This window comes from Balearica regulorum, chromosome 5 (assembly GCF_011004875.1).
Source record: "Balearica regulorum gibbericeps isolate bBalReg1 chromosome 5, bBalReg1.pri, whole genome shotgun sequence".
NCBI lineage: Eukaryota > Metazoa > Chordata > Aves > Gruiformes > Gruidae > Balearica > Balearica regulorum.
In genome coordinates, this window is record NC_046188.1 from 49,143,153 (window position 1) to 49,169,179 (window position 26,027).

Consider the following 26,027-nt stretch of genomic DNA (forward strand, 5'->3'; position numbering starts at 1 on the left):
GGTTTTGTGGTATATCACTGAAATTTAGAGTATGTCTGTTCCACTTGGCTGTCAGTTCTAAAACCCACATTTGCTTTGCAACTCAATTGTGCAAACACCAACAACGGGTCGTAGCATTTACCATTACAGCCAGTCCCCTTCCAACTTCTCACCTATACCTAAATCCACAGAAATTATCATTACAGAATTTACATTATCACTTAGAAGTTAATTTTAGTAAGTCAACCTTTTGAATCATTTTCCACTTGTTTCACACAGGGTCAAATTCTTCATTTTTAATATGCTGCCAATTTTTATTTATACATGCAATTTATACATGCTACAGAGGAAAGAACAGAGACTTCAACACCTTCTTCTAAATCTGTATATGCTTCTAAATCTGTTTTAGAATACTGGGGTATGTCAAAATCCTAACACAAATTCAATGAAAAACTATGCAAAAATAGAAAAGGAGGTATCCACATGTGCAACAGTGGACATTACCAAATACACTGTAGAAACATAGGGTAGGAATAAACTTCAGGACATTTGCAAAACATTTGGTTTATAATTTGACCACAATGGTACTGTTTACTAACAACTGCAGAGCTAGACTTGTAGGAACATTACTGAAGCCAAGAGCCTCTCTCTACAGCACCAGAGTGAATATAGACTCACAGCAATAAAACCCGCTTTCCTAGGCAATGGGGTTAAAGCTAATAAAGGTATTTAGCAAACTTAGAAGGAAAGAAAAGAAGTGTCATGAAAGGAAAAGGAGATTGAATTAAAATATTCAGTATGCTTTTGCTGGTGTTAAAGCCAAAACGGAAGAAAAACTAAAGGAAGAAGTAGTGTGAAGACGTTTACATAAAAAGCAATTATTAACATGGTTGTTCAAAAATATTAAGAAAAAGGAATTCCCTTCCAATTAAGTGGATGCCTGTCACAGAGCACGAAATGCCCCCCAGCAACAGGTGGGCCTGAGGAGTACACTCATAGTAGCTGCTGTGAATGATTAGCACTGTCAGCTAACTCGAGGCATATGAACTTTCCTGGATTAAGATCCATTAAATATAAACCAAGAGCAGAAATTTCCAATCACTGCAAGTGTTAAAACTAGAATAACGCCCTAGAAAGAACAATTCATATATGCAACTCGTGTGGACAATTCAAGCAATTATATGCTCCATCCAATCCCAAGACTCAGGCACATACTTTGATGAATACAACACATTCCAGACTAAGGGAAATGTCCGGCCATACTAATTCAATGCTGGAAAATGGAGATGACCAAAGTATAGGTGGGTTGGGATTAAATGAACAGCTCTGAAGTTTACTGTGGCAGCTACAAATAATTACTGTCAGGAATTAGAGCAGAATTATTTGACTTGCTGCTAAATTTTCACAGTTTAAGTTTTTAAACTGACACTTTCCCCATGACATACAAACCTTTGTAAGATATGTAATGCTCAATTACAAGTGGTAAGGAGAAAGGAAGCAGGAATTTATTCTCAAAAATTTGACCTTGCTCCCATTTTCACAACTAAATCCTGGGATCTCTGTCTTCCTCCCCTCAAATGAATCCACCCCTACCTTATGACTGAAATTAATTTCTATAAGCCCATGGCTTCAGGCTCATCACAAATTGCAGCATGCTAGCAAAGCTATTATTCATTAAGTACAGCACATTTTGAAGTGTTCCATGTCATAGCTGGGTCAATATGTTTTTCAGTAAGAGGTCACATTCCTGTTTTTCTAGCCTGCAGAGTGACCCTTCTTGATTGAAAGGACCTTTATGCATGGAGGAGTATCTGACACAAACGAAACAGATATGCTACTGGAGCTTTCCAGTAATGACAGCAGGATAAAGGAGGCCTTTGAAGTTCATGGAGGACTAGGAAGAGGTGTTAATTTAAAAAGCTTGTCAGTATACTCAAGAGCAGAAGGAGAGCAAAGTACCAATTAATAATTCACACTTCTATTCCACATGTTATCACAGTATCTCAAAACAGCTTGCAAACATTGGTTAAGTCTCATGACATCCCCCTGAAGCAGACAAGCACGGGTGAAGCTCTACTTCTACCAGCCAGGATGTCACTCTGGGACCACTTCATTTAGCCTGTCTATGCCACCTCTTCCCCATCTGTTAAATGGCGATAATGACACTATCATACAGTGGTTCAGAGGGCTTAGAGATTTCTAAATCAACACATTTTTAGATAGAAAAATAGCACACAAGGGCAATCTCGTATGTCAGACCACACTCAATCACACTGAACTAAAGCTACTGCATTCTACGTGATAACATAGCTAGTGGGAAGAAACCCGTTTATCTTGATTTTATAATACCCTACAGATTTGCTTTGCTCTGTCCCTAAGAACTAGAAATGAAGTGCTCTGGGTAAAGACTGTGATTCTTGGGTGCTGTGTTAACATGAAAACTCACTGTAATTACAGTAATTAGATCTGCTGTAGAAAGAACTGTGAGAAATGACAGACTGTCCACAGTAGCCTCTAATTCTCAATTAACACAAAGTAGTTTGTGTATTTGGAAGCCAGGACAGACATACCCATAGCTGCAAGCTCCAGAGGGAATCCTCATTTACATTCAGATGGGAAGTTAAGCACATTATACTGTTTAATCCTTGCTTTGAAAGACAGGTACAAGAGCATTGCCTACTTACCACGAAATGGCAGTTCAGGGAGGCTCTGAGCTGCCAATGGGCAAAGGCAATCACCTACATTCCCCACAACCAGCATTTTACTTTGGGAAATCCTCATACCCAACCCTGTACTTGGATTCTCTTTTTTTTTTTTTTTTTTAAATAAAAAAAGCCCCAAATCATTGCTGCTCTGGTCTTAATGAGAGAGACTTCCTTCTTCCCTGTTTGGGGCTCTTTCCTGCATAGAATCAGATAGAATTACTTTGCTTAAACCTCTTACTAATCTGACATTTCCAGAAGGGCCAAAGACAAAAGACAAAAGTAACGGCTTCATGAAATTCAGCTCTTTTCTTCTCCTGAGCCTGACAGTCACTTCCAAAAGCAGATTGTCATGACAACAAACAACCTGGAGGCAATCCAGCCAATTAATCTGCAGAGGAAGCAGTCATCCCAACTTTGGAAAAGCACACTGCTGCTTTAAGCTTCAGAAGCCAAAAAAAAAAAAAAAAAAGGACCCCAAACCCCAACAAGAAATCTTACCACCCACATTAATCTTATTAGGCTGCCTTAGGCTTGTAGTAAAAAACAATTCAGCCCTCAGTACAGGGGCAGCAGCATTGGTGCAGCAGCAGCAATACACACACGCTAGTCCCTCATCAGCCCTTTCCTCCCGACTCCAGACAGAGGGCAGGGGCAGCCAGATGCCCCTCTCTGAGGCTCTGATCTGAGCAGAGCTATGTTCCCAGGCTGCAACGTAGCCCAGCAAGCAGGCAAGTTACCAGGATGATCCCTTTCAGCCCTTACACACAGAGCCAAAGGAAACAATTTGTAGGTTAGGCAGAGGAATGGCACAGAAGAGATTGTCACATACCATTGCAATAAACCCTGTTTTGTTGGCATTGCTGTTGCATGTTTTCCCTCTTCCCCTGTGAGCTGTCAAGAATATTTATCGCCATGTTAAGCTCCGAATTATTTTCTCTTCCACAAAGGACTAAATCATCAGTGCAGCTAGATATTGACATCATTCTCTTTCAATTTCCCTAATTTCTTCTTCCTTCATACCCTACTTTATCTCTTTTCATGTGTCTTTCTTTCTATAGAGCCAAGCACATCACGTCTCCCCTGCAAATATCCACCAACTCCCATTTTTCGCCTACTCTGATCTCTCACTAGTAACTCAGACATGAACATTTTTAGCATTTGATTCCCACACACATCATTTCTTAACCTCAAGTCATTCATTTATACTTCACGTTTTACAAAATACTATGGTACTAAGTTATAGAAGACAAAACTGAGGAGCACTAGATGTAGACTTACAGCATAAGTTAAAACGGAAAAAACCCATCAGAGATTGTGTTTTGGGATTCTCGCAACACAATACAAAACAATTTTCAAACAAAAATTTTCTTCCCTATCCCCTTCCTTTTCTCTAAAGACAGAAACAAGGAAGGGTAGGAATAAATTCTTTCATTGTAGAGTTGTCCTGCAGTGTCTTCCAGAAAGTATCTGAGCACTGAGGATCTAAAGCTTTAAGCCTACACAGATTTACTCATCTGGTAAATAGACTGCTGAACTACTTCAAACCAAAGTTTTATTATTGATCCCTCTGGGCCCAATCCATCTCTCAAAGTCATTAAATGGATTCCCAGCAACTTCAGAGAGCACTGGATCACAGATCATAAGCACTTCCTGCAAAAGTACATTTTTACTAATCTGAAAAAGATACCAGTCTTCTCTGAGCACTGAGAATGAAACATATGCGCACACATACTCCACACATTTCACTCTCTTTATTTGCAGAATTAGGAAACCACAGCTCTAGCCAACACAGAGCAAGCCAACAGAGTCGTATTTTCTACTAAGCCTGTTCCACATTAATCGGAGTTGGTACAGAATAGAAGAAAAACCCTGTGCCTACCTTGAGGGTTTTCACAGCTTTCTTCATCACTGTTGTCTTGACAGTTATTTTGACTGTCGCATACAAAACTTTTATCAATGCAGAGACCATTTTTACAGTGGAATCGTGCAGTAGAGCAAAGCAAGGGATTTGCTGCTGCAAAAAGAGAAAGTGACATCTTGCATTAGAAATTCTCTTACCCAGGCAGTGAAATAGCCGTTAAGCAATCAATGACAACAGGTCACAACTCAACAGTTGGTCAATTCACTGAATATGTGGGAGTAACTTGGCAATCAAATCAACCTTGTCTCTATAAACAGAGCACGCTGAAATTTCTAATTCGTGCAAGATTCATTACAATTAGCAGAGATTTGGTACACCCACAGTTGTGATAAGCCTTCTGTTCACTTTCTCATGAGAGACCCTAGCATGATCACTGTTCCGTGCTCAGCATTTGCTCACACTGAAGACATGGAGGGTAGCACCGCGTACCATAAACACTGCCTGTTGCTTCCCACTATAACAAACTCAGTTTAGCTCAAGCTTCATATTATAAGCCAATAACCCTGGCTGAGAACTGCCTGGTAGTGATTTATTTACCTCTGTGTCTGTCTTTTTCCACCTTCCTCATTCTCCTCATTATTTTGAATTTATACAATGCAATGTTAACATTTCTCAGGTTCTCAGTGTTTTGAAGGAGCTGAATATGCATATTACAGTAGCTCCCTGAAAATCCTTTCACATAAGGCCCAGTGTTGCACACAGAGCAAAAACAGAATAGTATTTAAGCAGACTCGTTTAGGTGGAGTAGTCTCCTCACCCACACCAAACCCCGCAGTATACTGTAAGATGCTATGTCTAGTTCAGTTAAAGCTTCAAGCAGGGCAGTTTTCACCACTTCTGCTAGCAGTATACATCACAGCTTCAATGCATCTCACTGCCAAGGAGGTTTCCTTGATATTCATCTTAGTTTTCTCTTTCCTACTCTTAGCTATAGCCCAGCATACATAACTACATAATCCCTCCTTGAACAGTGTTTGCACCCTTCATATACAGCATGTATAGCCTTATCTTCCAACATAGCCATTGCTTAGCTGAGATATGCATAATTTAGCAGTTTTTAATATCTTCTCATAAATCAATCTCTCTGTCCCTTAATCATTTTTGGCACTCTTCTCTGAACTCTTGCCAGTTTTTGGTAATGAGGTGACTGAAACAAAATGCAACTTTCCAATTGAAAACCTTAAAAAAGCTGCTTACATGCCTTGTCTGCTTCAAAGTGCTTCTCTGCCATAATAACAAAGGGGATTACAGTTCCCAAATACTAACTGGCTTCCGTTTTTTTATTCTTTAAAGAGCTGCCTTTAAAAAGTCTTTAAAAAAAAAAAAACTAACATAAAAACTTTGAAGCCTGCCATGCATATAACCTGCAGTATATATAATAAACACTCCTGTCCTGTTTTTGTCTGGGATAAGAGCTAATTTTCTTCCTAGTAGCTGGTATAGTGCTGTGTTTTGGATTTAGTATGAAAATAAAGTTGGTAATACACTAACATTTTAGTTGTTGCTAAGCTGTGTTTACAATTAAGTCAAGGACATTTCAGCTTCCCAAGCCCTGCCAGCAAGGAGGCATGAGCCTTCTGCAGGAGGTGCACAAGAAGCTGGGAGGGGGCACAGCCAGGACAGCTGAACCAAACTGGCCAAGGGGATATTCCATACCATAAGACATCATGTTCAGTATATAAGCTGGGAGGACTTGTCCAAGGAGGACCATGGCTTGGGAACTAGCTGGGCATCAGTAAGCAGGTGGTGTGTAATTGTGCTGTGCATCACTTGTTCTGTATATTCTTTTATTATTATTATTAAAACACAACAACTCTCAATTCCTCCAGCTCCCAAAAAGCACATTTATCACGAACACACAAAATCTTTGGTCTGAAACTGCTGCTCGCTTGCATAGCATGTTGATTTTCCAGGTTACTTTATGACCTACAGTGTTGTTCCTCTACATAAGCAAAGCAGTGATTAGACACTTGGATATGCTAGAAAACACAAGTGTGTGCTTAAATGGCATAGAGAAATGGGGAGATTAGCAGCATGTTATCATCAGCTGTAAGGTCGTGTTGGAGTTACACACTATGAGCTCATGGGAAATTATGTCATTCTTAACCAACTCCATGAGCTGGTGCATTTTCAGTTGAGACCTGCCACTTGTCGGTCTATCACCTCAAGGATATTCAAAGCATGTATGTCAAAGCCTCTTTCTAGTTCACTTGTTTAAGCATAACCCAAAGTAATTTCCTTAGCCTTCAATCTTCTTTCCGTAGCTTCACTTGCCCTGCAGAGGTGCTGTCTCCTTGCCACAGTCCTCCCAGGGCCCAAACCAGATGCTCTAGACCAACAACAGATGGCACCTTAAGAAATGTTCATGTCATGGGGTAAAGCACACAAACAAGAAAGGCAAGTATTCCAAGAAGCAGACAGTGATGGATCACTGTAAAGATCGCCTCTTTTGTTATCTTTGAAAGCTAGTGTCTGTTGTCCTCCTCCTGACCTTTAAATGTCATTAAAAGGAAAAACTGAACACTCCAACAAGACAATGAGCAAGTATTTGCTCCAAGCTTCCGCCTACAGACCCATGCTTTTACCAGCTCCTGATACCAGCTCCAACAGAGCTGCTGGATTGAACATAACCTTTGCTTATTGCTATGATATACCCCTGCTAGACTTACAGATACAAATGGATCTATGCAGCCACACGCAGGGGGTTTAGCCCAAGTCAAGTAGTACTTCAGATGATCTCTCTGCTGCAACTTCCCTGCAAGCTGCTGAACAGCAGCTCAAGCTAGTGCACTGGCAGGCATGTTTAACTTCAAGAACCTCCTTCTCCTTCCCAGAATCTGTTTCACTAAATATCCCTTTATTTTCTTTTTTTGTAGTTTGAGAACATGTATAAACAGAGAAATCTAAATGTGCTGATGAACAAATAAGTCATATCTTTAGTGACAAGAAACAGGCAAGTAAAAATTAAACAATTTTAAGTCATATTTAATATTTGCCCAATTTGAGTTACATTTAAGTACAGAGAATCTGTTCAAAGCAAACATGCAGCTTAAATCTCATTTCAAAGTCACAAAGGGGCTTGAAGTATCATAGAGGTATTATATACAAAACAAGACTGAGCTAGATCTTAAAAAAAGAGACTGTCATTTACAAAGTGAAAAGCACAAGGATCATCTAGGTCTTAAATGACAGGGAGAATATTTGACTCAGAAACTAAAGGCTAACAAATACTTCCTCCCTAAGCAGTATTAATTAGTTGAAACAAAAAGAATCACCCTAACTTGCAAGCAGGCTTGCACTTACTGCAGTTCTCCTCATCGCTGCCGTCAGGACAGTCCTCGAAGCCATTGCACCGGAAACGGCCAATGATGCAGTGGATCCCACTAGCGCAGGGGAAGAAGGTCGCACCACATTTGGATTTGGCTTTTGCTGGGAGAAGATATAGACAGAAGAGGGTAAACATGAGAGAAATAATTAAGAAAGGTTAGAGATCCTTTTGTAGCAGTATAGGTTCGGGTACTCTAGGCAGCACTGGTGGCGCCAATGTTAGGTGCCTTCCAAGCTCCCTGTGGCCTGCTTTCAACTGCTTCAAGTTTTTTTTGTGAGATTTCACTTGCTTGGGCTGATTTTTTTTCCAATTTGTATAATTTCCAGAATGACTGAAACTTAAAACTAGTCAAATGACCTCTCCAAAGAAATTTAAATTGCTCAATGCTTTGGAGTACAAGCTTGTAAATTTGGCAGGCAGGTACTCCTAACTGTCCCTTAAATATCCATGTGAATTCAACCAACTTAGAAGCATTGGAAGAAAAAATATTAAAATAGAGGGTTATACTTCACAAAAACCAAAAGCAACTATCTCCTCTTTGCATGGAAGTCTGTTGTAAATGTCACTGCCCCAGGCATAAGTCTCGGAGACAGATATCTAGGCAGGTCCTTCGGTGGCAGACAACCACCCCTGGAAGCAAAGATCTAGCTGGACTAGTAGCTCTCCCCCACACCCAACCTACAGCTGTATGTCATGCTGAGTCCACAAACACTAAATAGCAGCAAAAGTCTAGATTTGGTACACCACCAAGCTTCTCTTGCTTGCTCAGAGAAGCCAAACAGTGAAGAGTCTAAGGTAGACAGAGATAATGAACACGGTAGCAAGTTCAGAGAATTTGGGATCTGGAGGCAAACTTGGGCAAAGACAGGTGTACAAAGAGTACGAAAACATCTGGAGAAGGAAAGGAGGACTACAGAAATGTCAGGTGAGTTAGTGTCTTCGTGAGAATAAGAAACACAAGAGACCACCATTAAAGTATTTTTCAGGCTGCAAAATAAAACCCAAAAAAGAAAATGATACAATTAACACTGCCTTTATTCAGCACAATTTACATAAAATTGGGTGCAGAAGGAACATGAGTTACATGAATTGCATCTATTGCTGTACTTTCTCTCCATCATCCATTATACAGCTCTTCAGGACATAAACTACATCTATTTCATAGTACCACAGTTATTCATGTAACACTAAATACTAACAATCACATCAAAATGTGTTTAACAAATGATTACAGAATCTCATTATGGTCTCCAGTACTTCACATTTTTTACTTCACTGCACAGTAGCTCTTCATGGCAAGAAGAGAACGCTGCCCTCAGCTAGAGTGATGCAGATGCTTCCACCACAATGCTCAAGGCAAGCACCAGTTAAGTCTTGTAGCATCACCAATTTAGAACACAGTAATTCCTGAAGTAAAAAATAATTTAACGAGACATGTGGTTAGATTTTTTTCTCCCTTTGGCTTTTTCAAATTAGCACATGACACAATAGACCACATCACAGGATGCTGAACTCTTCAGAAAGCCAGTCACTGCAGGAAAAGCATTCTGTTAACTGCAAGAAGGTGCGTATGGTGCCACGCGAACACACGGTAACACTATGCAAAGATCAATGATGGGAGAACACCAGAAAAGAGGCCAGCTCCATAACCTGCGGGCCTTTTGAGTAAATGTTTCCTACTCCTACACCAAATCTACAAGATGTGTTTACAACTCCCAGGTTTTGAGATGTGACAGATCTGGAGATCAGAGCGACAGACAATCTTTTTATGTAGCCATATGGCACATGAATACGCCAAGCTGTGCAGTTTTATAAGGCCAGGACAAGGTCAGGGACAACTGGAGTACAGACAAAAAAAAGTATATCCAATAGGGACAAACAGCTTCAGCATTAATTTGGAAGGAATCTTCCAGGGTTAAAAGCTAAGCGCAGCTGTAGCAAAGCTTTCTTCCACCACTCAGCAGAGTGCATATAAACTGTTTTAAACCACAGCTACAGTAACTCTCACTTGATTTGGTGTCGTCCAAAAGCAAATTCCTGCAGTTCCTCTCTTACATGTTTGTCTTTATTATACCAGTAGTTTTCAGTTAGGATTATGAAGTGTAAGACAGGATGTATCACTGAATTCCCATATTCAACTACACTTTTTCTGAAGAGTAACCAAGGCCTACTTGGGGCGAAAAGAAATGAGAACCATTACTTAGTAGAAAAATAGGTGATAAATTACCCTGAAGTAGATGCTGTACTTAACGCCACCGGCAATTGAAAACCCTCAGCCAAGACATTCAAGCCCCCTGCAATTCTTCACACAACTTCAAAGAGCAACTTCTGTGTGAAGAGTTTTGAGGCAGACTGATCTCAGCAATAAATCAGTAACCACAAAGTTCGAGGCAGTATCATACCCCAGTCTCTAAACAAAAGCAGCAAAACACACACCTCAGCAACAGATTCCCAGACCGTCACCGAAGCAAGAAGTCTGTATTAGCCTTTGACGAATATTCAGCACGCTAACCAAGCTGCTGCTGGGAGCGTGTGGCAATAACACACATATATGAAGAGCTGCCCAACGCTTCACATTATGTTTTTGTTGTTGTTTTTCTAAAAACTAACATCTTTTCAAAACTGTGCAGTGCATTTACATTCCCCAGACCAAATGACTGCCTCTAATCAGCTTCCTTTTTTTTTTTTTTTTTGAGATGTATTTTGAGCCAGAACAGTTCCAAGGGGAGAAGAGGGAGAAGAAATAAGAAAAGGGGAATGCAAGTGTGGTTTTGCCCCTGTTAACATTTACTGGATCTCATTTCTTCAAGCAGGTTTACTTCAGTCATTCGGGGTCTGAATTCAGAGACTATCAACTTTCTGGCAAATCCATATTTAGACATGCCCTTTGCCATCTTTGAAAATCCTGCCAAATTACCGCTTCAAAATTATTTACTTCTAAAATTTCTAATATGGAGTATCTCTTACAGCTTTACTCTTCCAGACAGACTTCAGACTGAGAATTGTCAAAACCTGAGCCTCTGGCCCTCTGAAGAGCAGAATTCATGTGCCTGCACTTTCCTGACCAGAGCTACAAGCTGTGGCAACTGCTGCAGGAGCTCCCTTTGAGGTACGACAGACACACATCGTAGCAACCTCAGCTCTCCTGGCCCCTAAGGAAAGAAGGCCTCAAGCACGTCTGGTGCATTACCTTGAGCTACCTCAGTAAAATCATAAGCAAAATTTAATGTTTGACAACACTGGGAGGAAAAAAAATATGCTGGAACAACATTTTCTCTCCAGACTTTTTCTTATCTCCTCCTCCTTTTGAAACAGCAGCCAGAGAGCAAGAAAATTCTGTTTCAAAATAACTGTTTATCAAAAGAGCACATACTTGTAACCACAGACCAAAAACAAACAAGAAACTAAACATCTTCAAATTATCTCTGAGTTTCCCTTTTACATAGTCTACTGATTTTTTTTTTTTTTAAACTCAAGGGAAGGTAAAAACAACAAACAAAATACAAATGCAATTCTCCATATTTGCAACAGGCACAATATATAAACAAACCAATCCCAATTCAAACCTACATTTACTCGAGACACCCCAAAAAGATAAAAAAGCATTTCAAATGCCACAGTGATTCAATAGTCACACAGCTAGCAGTTTACTAGACACAAGTCTGACTCCCAAACAGAACTCAGTTTTCCGAGTTCTAAATCCAGACACAAAATGCATTTCTCATGTGCTGTGCATAAATGCAGGAAAACTAAGAAACCAGTAACGGCTTAGTCCAAGCCACATCCCCTGACTCTGAAGAACTCGACTAGGGAATTTCTGCTTTATTTTCAACTTGACATCCTTCTTGTCCTCTGGCACAGTTTTCCCAAGGTTTTCAAGCAAGTGGTGTTTGGTCATTGCTCAAAAAGTTCCTATGCAAAGCACTACCATTTCTTCCTGAGCAGAAATACACCATCCCATTCTGCAATGATCTCTGGAGATCCCTTAACATGAAGGGGCTATCTATTTTCTTCAGGCCTTTGGCATCCTCACACGTAACAGATATGTATACCAGGATCATGACTGCCTACAGCAGATTCAAGTCATATTCTGCACTATTCACAGCACTCCTCTGCAATTCCTACTCCCATTACACCACTGTTAAAAAAAAGTTTTCTTCTCCTTTGCTCATCATTGTGTCTTCTACTGCACAGATCTCAAGTTTTCAGGCAGATCTGTATGTGAAAAGCTTTACGTTTATTTAAAAGCAGCTACCTATTTGGCTCCTTCAGTGACTTCAGCCTTGATAAGCTTTCAAGGACAGCATTATCTTGCAAACTATATCTTTCTGTTACACTCGGCTGAAATGGGCTCAGGGTCATCAAAAATTACCAAGATATCAGGAAATTACAAAAGAGAAGTGAAAAAGGAAACAGACATGTGTGGATCATATGACCTTATCTAGCCTTGGTGTTACAACCACCACGGAGAAGCTGGTTGTTTTTAAAGGAACTGGCAAGTCCTCCTGAGCCTAGGTCTCCAGACCCTAAGAAACTGTGACATCACACGTTGGAGGGGAAGGGGTAAGGACTGAGAGACACACTTGAAATACAGCAAGAAATCACACAGTAACTTACAAAATTGTGTCTAAAGAAAGGCTGCTCAAATAGCAGATCCAGTCTGGATCCAATTGTAGAAATATAGCAAGTACAAAACCCACCCCAAATAAACTGACATTTCACAAATTTGGGAACCTGTGCCAGAGAAGGATCAATTCACTCCAGTTCCATTTTTAATTTGTTACCTAGTCAAGGCAAAAGGAATACAGGACTGAAACATTTACATGAATTTTTATTTATATTACACAAAAGGGAATTGCCGTGGTATTTAGAAAGAGATGTCAGTGAACCACTGTGTACTGGAGGAGCACCCTCTGACTCCATTAGCCATGGGAAGAAACTGCTCTTCACTAAAATAGTCTTATCTCTTAAAATTCAAACATGAATCAAGTGGTGAAGATGGTGGCAGAGAACTGCTGGCCACAGTATAAGCTTGCTAAACATCCCTCCCCAGGATGGTTTGCTTAAGTTCAAGAAAACTATTTTGACAGTTGTACGTGTGAGTGTGTGAAGTCACTCCTTATGCCACGCAGAAATCAATCCTCCCACCCCCTTCTTTTAAGGCTCTAAAAACATCGTAACTTCCCATCAAGACCAGTTGTACATTTTACTGAAGCTGTGACAGTTTGCAGGCATGGCTGTAACAGAAAAATTTTTTGCTATCTTTAGGGTACCTAGTGTGAAACAGCACTATTTTCAAAAAGTGTAATCCATTTTATTGGATTTTTTCTCAGCAGAGATGAACAGCGGGTGGGGGGGGGAGATTTGGGATGTTCTTCATTAAACCTTATACTGTATATAGATACACCCTTGTATAAAAGCAGTTCTGACACTTGACTGCGCTACGAGGACTTAAAACCTGACTAGAAGATTACAATAGATCTTCTATGATGGACAAGTGATTTTTCTTTCCATAGATAGAGCAGCAAAGACATCAAATGTCTTCTACAATCATCAACAAGTAAAGTGCAGTTGTGGACTACAGATTTGACGAATATAGGCAGGACAAGATGGCATTGCCCAACTTCTTGGAAAAAAATTTGTCATATGTAACTGTAAGTAGATACTAACCTACTGTTTAAATATCACAGTAAAATTTTAGAGCTGTGCCCCACTATAATGACACAATGCTTAAAGAGAAGACATTATACATTTATAACACATTGAGTTTCTCTTACAGAAGCCAGTACACAGTCTTGCTAATGAAATTAGGGAAGAAACTTTCTGACTGAATCCTACTGTTGAGCCACCACCTCCAGCATTTCACACCTAGTTACAATGAACTAGGCACTGTTTATTGCTTCCCACAGATGTAAAGATAGCACACAACAGGCACCCCACATGATGCTGCCACTAGGACAAGCACTTCCTCCTTTTAACTCTACAAATATTTCTATTTTGAAACATTTCTCAGTTACTTTGCAATCTGAAGAGAGGGAAACAGGGCATAGCAGATCCACAGCAGACACTTTGTGACAACCTGCAGTTAGAAGTAAACTGCATAGTATTTCAACATCAGCATCTTTGAACTCAAATTGTTGCCTTAGAACCCCTCCAGGTAGCAATCAGGCAAAATAACTTTATGCTGCTGCTTCACACCCACACATTTCAATCCAACAACAGATGATGATTTATTCAGCTAATCAAAATTTGATTACTTGCATGTGACAAGAGCTACTCTCCCAGCAGAAACTGTTGTGTGCAGATGCTGCATTATTGCAGAGCCACAGGTATTTTCCTGACTTTGATAATGAACCACCTTAAACTTTTCTGCTGCTGTTAATTTATGTTGAGAGATGCCACAGCCACATCAGACAGCACTGTAAATCCAGTCTCTCTCGATGCATGCATGGCAAGGCACAGTATTTCAGTAAAGACTCTATGTGAAGGAGTTAAAGGTAGCCATCTTTTTGTCTTGTCCCTGCTCTTTGAAAAACAGGTTTTAACTCCAATTTATGAAGAAAAGAAGGATTGATTTTACAACACTACAGAACACAAGCAGGATGGCACCAGGATACAATGCCTTTAACCCCAAGAACCAATATAAATGCTATATATATATGTATAAAAATGTTAATACAGTTATTTTGCGCTAGTTAATCGCTGTTTGGAACCTACAGTATTTTCAGTTCAGTTCCAGGTGGGAAAGTCACCACTATCTGCAGTCATTCAGCTGCCTCAGCACAGAAGGCAAGTGTGTCATTTGCTGGCTCACGGAGCTCTTCAACATGGCTGTCTTGCAGAATGATATGGACACATTTCACTTCCTCTGCTTGCTTTTTCCTATCTAGAAAAAAAACAAACTAGCACGTGATTACTGTTCCCAGTATGAAATCTACTGAACAGTCTACTACACCAGAAGTTTCCCAATTCAAGACAAAACAACTGCTTAATTTAATGAGTTTTGATGCAAAACACAGCCATCTTTAGAGCATTTATCGCACCTACAAAAAGCCCTTAGGCCACTCTTACCTTTGCTCCGTTTAACCACTCAGGTGAAAGAGTTGCTAGTCATAAATTGCTAATGTAAACTCAGAGAAAGAGAGCTGAAAAAGTACTTTATTTAAAAAAAAAAAAAAATTGCTGCCTTTAAAAGTAGTGAAATTAGCCCCATAGGAAACATCAGAGGTTGCCTCCAACACAGTAACGTATCACCCACTTACATGGGCAATATTTACACTATAGTTTACACTAAAAGAGTAAAGTAAAAAAGCCAATGGAATCTGCTGCCATGAAGAGTAAACTGCTTCCTTTGAAAAGGGGAAAAAGAGAAAGCACTTCGGAGTTGGACTATGATGGGTCAGTGGCTTTTACTTCTTGCCAGACAGTAAGGCCTTAAAGTAATCTTTCATGGTCTGGAAGTCTATGTTTCAGTCCATCACAAAGCAGGTGAGACGTCAGAAGACAGCACTCACTAAAAGAAGTATTTTAGGAGTTACTACTCATTAAAGAAGCTGAACAATAATATCATATGAAAGGACAAATTCTAAATCAGCTGTTGTACCATCCAAGTCAAGCACAACTTCAAAGTTGTTAGGTTACTCAGGATGCACACAGGCAGGACAGAACACCACCCTCAAGGGACTTCAGTAGCAGGGGCAACCCTCCTCAGAGGACATCAGCATGCCTGATGGGCTACAATCCCTCACCCCATCCTGGGCTACTAGCTACTTGATCTTTTTATTTCAGTTGTGCCACTGATTCCATCCAACTGTTAAACCTGTCTCAATTCCAAGCTCTCCAAATCGGGCTATTTACTGACCCCCATCTAGAGAAGACCATCAAGAGGATTAAATAATTAGCACCACAAACCCTCTTTATCTCCCTGCATAAAAAGCTATCAAATGTAAAGTAGCTATTGCACTTGCCCTTACTCATGTGTAAATTTCAGTAATTGAGCTTCAAATGAAACATTTGCCATGGTCACTTCATTATAAATCTTGTAACTACTAAGTATTTGGTTGCTTAATCATGAGTGAAAACAAGAGTTAATTCCAGTTTAATATATTCCAAGTTTGAGAGCCATCTGAGTAAGTGACAAAAAGATCAGCAGCTGGCTTACAGCATCCTCCCAATTAATGCAGATGCTCATTTCACGCATTGTTTAATATTCAGCTTTGCTTAAGAATTCTGATGTTTATCACCTACCTGCAAGAAATATTCCAGGTCAACCAGGAGATAACAGGAAGCAGTGAGAAAAACAGAAGGAGACTTAAAAGCACTTAGTGATTGTAAGTTGTGAAGAGAAGTCCAGAGGTCTTTCAATGGGTATACGTACAACTACTACAATACATACAACTACTTTTATAGAGGAATTCTTAGCTTTCTGCTATATCTTCTGGTTATTTAGAAAAAGGCTAGTGAAATTAACACCTTTTTACACAAGTTATTACTGGATTATAAAGAAGAACGGGACCACTAAAGATTATTTTTGTACAGTTTTATAAGATTGTTTGCACAACACCTAGGAGCCTGGAATCCTAGAACATGACAATGCTTAATACACAAGATCTACTTTGACTGCAGCTTTTCATTGCCATGATCCTTCTAGGGTGCAAGCTCTGGTAGAATGCTTCTCTCTTCCTTAGTTCTGGCCCTGCTGTTAGATTTTCTCCTTCCATATATTAATCCCCCCCCCCCCCCCATAATTAGTAAAAAAAAAAAAATTTAAAAAAGCTTACTTATGTTTCCTTACAGACTTGTGCTTTCTCCACAAACATTTAAATGCACTAGACAGAGATGTAGTGTAAGGTAGGGCACCACAAAGGTAGACTGTCAGTCCTGTTTATAAGGAGACTTAAATTCCCAGATCATGCTCTCAAAAAAACCTACAAGCCCCACACTTCCACCATTTCACACAGATTTTAGCAGGAACGCATAGTTTTAAAGCATTCGAGTTGCTGTAATTATACTAGTTATTTTAACATATTGCTATTATATTTATCTCTATGTCCTTACGTTCCTTGGGCCTGTATCCTCCTCCTTCATGCTCATGGGGGAACACAGAGCACATTAAATCAGTCAGTATTTGATGGCTAGCTTGGTTATATGTATCAACCATTCAGCTGTCTTTGGACACATCCGTTTGCAGCAGAGGCTTACCACCATCTCCAAAACTGCGCACAGATAATGACAAAGTTCACAGCCACCTAAGCTTCTGATGAGTACCATGAGCCATGTCACAACCACTCCGCACTTCCCAAAGTAGTGGATACGCATTTGATGAACTAAAGAGTACAAGCTCAGCTCTAATACTTTTGAATGGTGTTAGAATCACAAGATAAAAATCCTCAAACATGACAAAGTGATTTAGATGCTGGAGTTCCTTTTTTTTTTTTTTTTTTAAAAAAAAGACAGGTTGCTAAATCACTTACTTGGAAGTATTCATTACTTGCTTATTTATCTTTTCCAAAAGATGGTGAGCTTTGATAAAACACACACTTTACAGCTATTTAGCTCACACTACTGTAAGCTATTAGCTAACGAGAGAATTCAAACTTAGAAAACAGCACTGGAAACTTCTCAATGCTAAAGTGCAACAGACTGCAGATGAGATGACTTCACCTTTACACATGATGAGGCAAGTCCAAAAAATTGTTGCAAATATGCGATGCTGGATCTTAATCCCAGGAATCTGAATGTATCTCTTGAAAATATTACCCTGCCCCTCATCTTCTATAGCATTAGCCTTAGTTAACACCAGGCTTTAACTGATGCTTTAAGAATCATTTTTTGGGGGCCAACAATATATTAAACAATTCAAAGTCAGTAACCTTTACAGATGGGTAGGATTAGTCCTACCCAAGGTCTTAGCCTGCTGCTGTATTTCTAGGTGGTCTCAGCTGGTTTAGACAATCCCTAAAGCTTACTGATGTTACTTATGAATTGGGCAGACATTTCTTATTAACAAAACACTGCATCTCATTCTTCATCATACTGAGCTCTGCTTGTTGAGCCAAAAGCCTAGTATTTAAAAAGAGAGCCGCCAGAGTTATTTTGTGCCCTTTGTTCCTGTACATGAAAGCCATTCATTAGACTGACTCTGAGTGGCTGAACTCAAGCAAAATATTTTCAGCTGTAATAATTCTACTATCATAATAAGCAGTTATTACATAGCTTACAGAGATTGCAGAACTCATTGTCTCTACAAGACCTTTTCTCTCTTTTACAAGTGGCTTCTAGATCTTGTTACTTATTCTTAGCAGTATGGAAGTCAGGAATTTGACTGTTCTCACAGCAAAGCTTAAGGAAAGGCAAGGACAAGCATCTAAATTCAAACTGTCACCAGAATGATTTGGGTTGATAGTAATGACCATTTATTAAATTTTGTCTGTGCCTCAATTTTAATTTCAGGACTTACAAAGGGAAAAGCATGGGTACATAATGTGCCTTAATATAATTCCAGCTTGTGATCTCCCTGTAAAGCAGATTCTAAGCATGCTCCTGATCAAGGGCAAACTCCATGATTTTTTTTTTTTTTTTTTTTTAAAAAGCAGTGAGCAGCAACAAATCTAAAGGCCTTCTGCTGAAATCTACCCCACATCAAAGAGGGCAGGACAAGGCAGCCTGACAGTCCTCATCTGAGGCTTCCAGGCACAACATGGTTTTGAAGATGGTGCAGTTCCCACTCAATCATCCTCCTTCATACTGCAGCTGCACTGGGCAGTCTAGGAGTTCTTGCACTCAACAGCTTCTCCAATGACAGAGTAAATTCCTCAGCCATGACTTTGGTTTCTGTGGGCTTTTTAAAATAATTTCCACCCCTCTGATGCTGTGAAGCTTTTAATACACACAGTTCTTCAAAAACTACCTCTTTTGTAGAAACTGGACGTAATTAAGTCAGTCAAAATGCATCTGAAGTACCAGTCTGAAGATGAAAACCTCACCAACCTGCCTTTGTTCTGTGAGAGTTTCAGTTTCCCAACTGAAAGGTTTTAGAGTACAGGAAAAGATTCTTCACATAATCTAGGAAATCCAGGCTGATAATTTCAGAGTGTGGGTTTCATTTAGCATTCTTGTGAATAGACTCTTTGTATTATGCATCCACAACTGCGTGTAGTTGTTACGAACACTTACCCGCAGACCCTCCATTCCTGAACATGCAGAGCAGTAAAACCTGTTGCAAGTGAACACCAGAGGGAGCAGTAAACATTTGTCTGGTAGGCAGTTTTTAAATTTGAGATGGAAAAATAAGGTACAGGAAACCTTGGGTAAACTTAAAAATGGTTATGGGCTGTATTTTGAAAATAAGATATATTGCTAATTCAGTCTAATTCTCTACCAGTGCAGGGTCAATGAACAGTAAGAGCAAGTGTGCAGATAAAACCACTTTGAATGATGCAAGCTTAGTTGTGCCACATCTCTCACCCCCTCACTCCACCCCCTGATGACACCAGAAGATTTATAAAGTCTAAGACTATAAAGCATTTATAGAAAATGCTGTGTGCATTTAGATAGATTACATGGAACTGAAAATATACCCAACATAGAAAAGATAGACACAAAATGGAATGTGAAAATAGAGCATTTTTATTGTATATAAAAACAGAGTTCAAACTCTACAGGGTAAAACCAAGAACATAGTTAAGAGACACATGAGAGAAGATGAAATCAAGGACTTATATGCCAACATATCAATGATGAACAAGTAATTACAGCACTACCTCAAATACTATTCTACTAACATGCCAAAGACAGTTAAAAATGCTTGCAAAAACAATAGAAGCATGGTTACAACCATAAAGACATGGATCAGAAAACACTCCCACTACACATTAATAAAAGCACCCCAAAACACTTTAAGGAATTCAACATAAAAAGAAAATTTAAGTTAAGTTTTCTCAGGCCTTCATCTTTGCACTAAAGCATGCAGCCTACCAGATCTAGGAGTTCCTAGGGTATTCGTCACCAGGACCCTGGTGTCAGCATGGATCTCAAGGGCTTCAGTTCCCTGATACAGAAACAGAAAGGCTCCTACCCAATCTGCTAGATACCTGGATTAAATTGGTTTCTCAGATTGCCCAAATACACAGCCTTCAAGGCTATTAGAGTTAGCCTGCTGGTGTGGGACTCCAGAAAAGCTTGGTGCACCACACCATGCAGCATGCAACCCACAACTGCAGACATCATAAACCCTTCAGTTCCAACTGCAAGGAGTCCCCCTGCAAGCCCATGTGTTTCAGGCAAGAGACAAGGCTGACCTTTAGCGGAAGCATGCTTGGCAGGTGGCTTCAATACCTGCCTGGGGAATGCTAGTTAAAATTGACCATTTTCATGCAGCACTTCATTTAATGAAGACATTCTCCCCCATGGAGAAGACTTGCTCATAAAGGCTGCCTGAAGGACAATCAGAGCAAGGTCAGATGATGACGGATTGTTGGTGATGAAATGAGCTTTTTACTACTGCAGTTCCAGATGTTCCTACAGAGGCCAGCTCTTGCTAGCCAGTGCAGAAGTGTCTTGGCAGCACATTCTTACAAGCACCCTTACAACAAGGATGATGCCCTGCTGCTCAGACATCTACACACTGCCACCACACAGCCTTTAGCATTAACTTAAAAACCTGCTTTACCTTTATGTTTGTGTTGAATGAGCAACAGTGGCAACTGGAAACAGAAACATGTCAGAGACAGCAGTTCCTAGCACATGCACACATCACCCCAAGGCTATCCTTGCATAGGATTTTTTTCTAGCCTACAGCCTACATTCTTTAGCCCTTGGATTAACACAGTCACTGTATGCCACTATTTGCTCATAGCTGAACACACAAACTTGGCATGTAAGAAACAGTTCTCAGAAGAGCTATGAAGGAAGATCTAGACTTCTGGGTATATGGTATGTCTCTAATTCTGGCTGCTGTCATGCCAGGTACTTAGCACAGATGATGTGCCATGTTCTGAATCTACACCATCTGCTGCTCGTTAGCTGACAAAGGCAGCTACATGCCATCTCTCCATTAGCTGTTGCTCATTAGCTGACAAAAGCTGTTTTCAGTGTTCACATTGTATCAGATTATTACAGAAAGAACAAAGATGTACAAAGAGCAATGAAAAAAGGAAACAAAGATGACAGAGTAAATTATGAGCTTAACTAAGAACATTAGTGTACTCCTAAATCTCAAGAAGAGAATCCTTCTAACAGTGGGATGCAGGTCTTGGCCCCAAAGAAATATGTCAGCAGGTAGGTATAAAGGTCAGCACTAAAGATAATCCCTTTACCTCAAAATATTTTGAAACATGCAAGCACACATTTCTAGGCTCTTTCCATTCAGGTTCTCTATTCTGTGCTATTTTGGATCTTCCATCTCTAGTAACAGAGTGGCTGACAGCATGCAGCTCCCACCATGACCAGTGCAAGCACTAACCCCAGGTATATATATATGCTTAGTATGCAACCAGAGCAGGATTTAGGAGCTACACAATCAACACCTATAAGGTCCACAGGAAAGTCCTGTTGGTAAAGATTCTGCATTTGTCGAGAAGAGCCTCGGCTTCCATTATAAATAGCTAAATAGTGGTAGTAGTTAAAAGCCCGCTAACATTTAAAAGAAACCTGCATGACAGATATTGCACTACACAGGCTGATGAGCAATCCAACAGAGAAGAACCAGCAGAGCCAGGGGGAATGGACTACAAAAGGGTTCTCCATTTTGGGAGATGCACTGATGATAGCAGATTACTCAAACCATAGAGAGCTGGAAATACTCACAAAACGTTTACACTGCTATGGTCAATTAATTCTTTTTCAAGCTCAATTAGTGGCTTGGAGGAAAAGCCAAAGAGATACTTTGCTTCAAGGAAAAGCAGTTCTTATTTACAACAATGAGAAGTCACTGTCTCAGCTTATTCCCTCCCTCTTATGCCTTTTCTCAAGCCTCCTCCCCATATAAAACTAGATGAAATTTTTCTGTCATCACATCGCCATGACAGAAGGCAAGAGTACAAGAAATGTTCTGTGCACTAAACAGTATACAGACAGCTGGCATGGGAAGTGTTAAACTGATCATAGTCAGGGCACAGAGGAAGCAAGGAAGATGACAGATTGTATAGATTCTGGCAAGTGTGGGACACACAGAAAAAGCCCACAAAGTGACATGGTTAACAGAGATGATCCTGCAAAGCAGGAAGAAGAAAGGGAACAAAAGGAAGAGAGGGAAAAGATAAGACATGAATGGAAGAGGTGCAGGTAATTCTGCTTTGCATCTTATTTCCTCCTCACGCCCAGACCAGCACTTTTCACTCACTGGCCACAGAAAATGAGAACCAGATCATGAGTTGTAAGTTTTCCTGTTTGGAGGGGGACAGACAGGATGAGATGCTATAGCAATAGAATTGATGGACATTCACATTCAACTATAAGGCAATCCAAAAGAGAAAGACTTTGCACATAACCACACACATGTGCATGAAACTTCCTCAGTGGCACACCACAACACTTGTCTTCACAGAAATACCAGTCCACAGTACCAAATGAATCTTGTAACCAAACTCCTATTCACACACAAACACTTTAAAGCAAGGTTAAAGCTTTTTGATGTGAACTAGTTAGTCTATGAGGAATCACAGAAAAAAACAGCTTAAAGCATGTCTCAGTAGTAACACACTGGGAACTCAGCCATCCCATGCTGCTAATGCAACTCTTACGGCTTTGTCTTCATTATCAACAGTTCAGCTAATGCAAAGCAACATCACAGCAGAAAACAAAGGACTCCAATTTTACTGCAAGGTAAGTTTTCTTAACTAGAGCTCTGTTCTGATAGGAGGAAGGTAACAAAGCCTAGCCTAAAATGCTTAAAAAAAATATTTATACTTATTATCTATACACACACACTCCAACCCCTGCAATGCTAGCATGGCTGTCCTCCCTGGAGTTGCCTGACACAAGTAACACACCACACACTGGTACAATGACACAACCAGCTGTGACGCACACACTTGCACGTTTTGAATGCCAACTGTTCTTACTTTTCAGCTGCTGCTTCTACAGTCAAGAAGAACAATTCCTGGGCTCCTACATTCCCCTCTCTCACTCACTAAGGCCAGAGGATCTAAATGTTAATCACACTGCACATCTTCAAAAATAATTTGGTTCCATTTCTGTCTCATCACTGGAAATTGATCAAGTACCAGGAAAAAGATTCTCAGCGGGCATATCCAAACCCTGGAACAGGTACCCAGTGGTGCTGTGGACTCTGCATCCTTGGAAACGTGCAAAACTTGACCAGACAAGTCCCTGAGCAACCCTGATCAAAGTTAGTCCTGCTCTGAGCAGGCAGCTGGACCAAACGAGTCCTTTCCAGCCTAAACCTAGGAGCCTATTTTTACAGATTGACACAGGCTGGAGGGGGGAAGAGACAAGTGATTTTTCTTCTTCCTTTGCCCTTCTCAGACCAGATGCTAGGGCTGCCTTTCAATGCCTTAACTCTGAGTTAGGAATTCCTCTAATACCAGATTTGGGCTGTATAAGCCCATCGAAATTTTGATTACTCTCTGATGTAAAAGACTGGTTAGTAACACAGTACACCATTAGAATGGGACCATTTTCAAAATTCATCAAAAGAGCAAATGAAACTTAAGTTTAACATACACACACTGTATGTATATATCCACATACATAAGTGACTGATTGTCCCTCTGAAGCTATTAGCAAGGCCAGGTGTTTAGCAGGATTCAAAAGGGGATGTTTCATGCGTTAGAAGGATCATCCATCCTTAAGACAGTAAGCCAACTTCTTCAATTCAGACATAAGCCAACAACTAACAACGCAAAACCTTTCCAGCCTCCTTACTAATGCTGTAATTCTTTCTCCCAGCAGCTCCTCTCACATCCCGTGTCTCCACCATGGTGCACAGACTGTAGCTACACAGGCATATTCAGCATCCCCCACACAGAGTGGCTGGTTCATTAGGCATGCTTCTCATGGCAGCATACACAGAGTTAAAAGCTGCCTACTAAAATGAAGAGGATGGAGATGCAGAACAGGCAGCTTGAAGCTCTCTGGATGCACTACAGAACCCTGTTCGCATGAATATTAATTTTTTGTTTGGAGATTCAAATGAGCACTATCTCCATTCTGTTTTGGCTTATCTGACCTGTTAACAGCAGGCCAGCGCAGGATAGGAATCCCTTGCTCTCCCTGTTGTCTCTTTTCCATACTAATTTTACATTTATGAAGGTCTAATTATCTCCATTAATTTGGGCAGGACCAAAAGGATGCTCATCCAGAAAACTGTTAACCAATCAAGTGGGTTGGAAGTATTTAAATAAAAAACGCAAAGGACAATTCCGCAGAAACCTAAATTCATAGTTGCACCACGGCCTAGATCAGTGACATTTGAGTCTGTCGTGACAAGAACAACTTTTATGAACTGTCATTTTGCAGCTATTTATATTTTATTGTCAGTTACTATGTTCCTTACTACCTGCAATTCACTAGATCCAACTAATTTTGGTAAGGAAATTTTTGAACAGGGAGTCACAAAGTATATTTTCCTGTTACCAATTCATGGTTAAATACCCAGCCCAGCCTTCATTAAGAAAATCTTCATTAAGGTTAATGAAAATCTTCATTAAGATTTTCTAACAGTAACAGGTGAAACAAAATTCATGCAAGGCAGAAGATGAGAATGCTCTTGGAGACAGAAAACATCCTGGTTTGTATCCTACAAATACAGAGAAGTGCCATCATTCAGCTTGTTTTAAGAAGTAGAAACAGCACACCAAAAGTCATGCTAGCAGCATATTCATGAGCCAGGTAATGAGGAACCCGAGAGTCACACAGCTGTTGTCATCAGGAACATCTCACTGAAAGGTAGCAGTTGAACTTAAGGACATTTTTTATTCTTGCCAAAGCTCCCACTAATATAAATTCTGCTAGGGTTTGAACAGACATGAATCACAATGATCAATCCTTAGAACAGGTCCATCCTTTCCTAAGATGTTAAAATCTAAGAAAAAAAAATATTAACCTGCCTTCAATGTTGCAACACAAGTCTGATGCTTTATAAAGACTGCAAAGCATCAGATATTTTATACAGATACTTTTAATGCCTTAGAAAGGGAGACAAGCTCACTGACTTAAAGCAATGCTATGTATGGAGATTTCCACAGCACAGTTATTAAAGCCTCCTTATTTTAAAAAGGGATGGATAACTGGGATTAAAGAAGATGCATCAAGTTAAATAAGCAAGAACATTTAAGAAAAATACAGTACTTCTAGTCAGTTAATTTGGAAGAAGCTATTCTTTCTTCCTTCTGCTCCATAAGCAAAGCTAATGATGTCTTGGAAGTATCCTGGGAAAGGTAAGCTTCTTACAATTCAGTTTAATTTTAATGAAAACCTCCATAAAGTATATGTAAAAAACCAACATCTGTTAGATGAAAAGCAGTAACTTTCTTCTCAGAAATGTCTCAGTCACTCTAGAAGCACATGAAATTTGAGGGTTTTTTTCACTCCCAACTGGATTTCAAATCATCGTGTTATGCTGCTGCTACATAATCTTGCTGTCTGGGTAAAATGTGTAGGCTTGAAAGTTTCATGCTAACTAATGACTGAATAACATTATCTAAAGCTTCATTAATGCTAAGAAAAAGATGCAATCACAGAGGAGAACCATATCAGATTTTTTTTAGCTCTTTAGAACTGGGAGTTCTGTAGAGAGGATTAAAACAGGTAAACACTAGTAGTCAATTCATTTAGTCTATTTTCCAAAAAGTTAGTATTAAGTTTCAAAGGGGTAAGAACTACATTTTGACAGGAGAGAACAAAAATAACAGGATATAATCAACAATTTTGAAATAAAAAGAACTAGTCTTGATGGTAGTGAAGGTCAACTTAGAGCACTAGGCCAATGTGCTGAAGCAATATACACAGAATCCCTAAAAATCACAGGGTATCACTCTTCCACTGGAAGAATTATGAATCAAGTCTGTCTCAATTTATTCATCTGTGAATAGAGGTTTAGGTACTTGCTACGAAGTGCTGTATTAAAACTGGA

The 26,027-nt window shown here is 39.8% G+C and overlaps 1 protein-coding gene across 4 annotated transcripts in view; it reads right to left on the reverse strand.

Moving 5' to 3' along the window:
* Positions 1 to 26,027, reverse strand: part of LDLRAD3 (low density lipoprotein receptor class A domain containing 3) — a 120,072-nt gene that overhangs the window by 56,479 nt on the left and 37,566 nt on the right. The window contains exons 3-4 of one of the 4 annotated variants that reach the window (XM_075754716.1): positions 7,909 to 8,034; positions 4,564 to 4,695 (exon numbers count right to left, since the gene is read on the reverse strand). The exons of 1 other annotated variant lie outside the window; for it this stretch is intronic. In XM_075754716.1, coding sequence (XP_075610831.1) covers positions 4,564 to 4,695; positions 7,909 to 8,034 — 258 coding nt within the window. Of the gene's footprint in view, positions 1 to 4,563; positions 4,699 to 7,908; positions 8,035 to 26,027 lie in introns of all 4 variants that reach the window. 2 more of the 4 variants (XM_075754715.1, XM_075754717.1) reach the window with 2 other exon arrangements.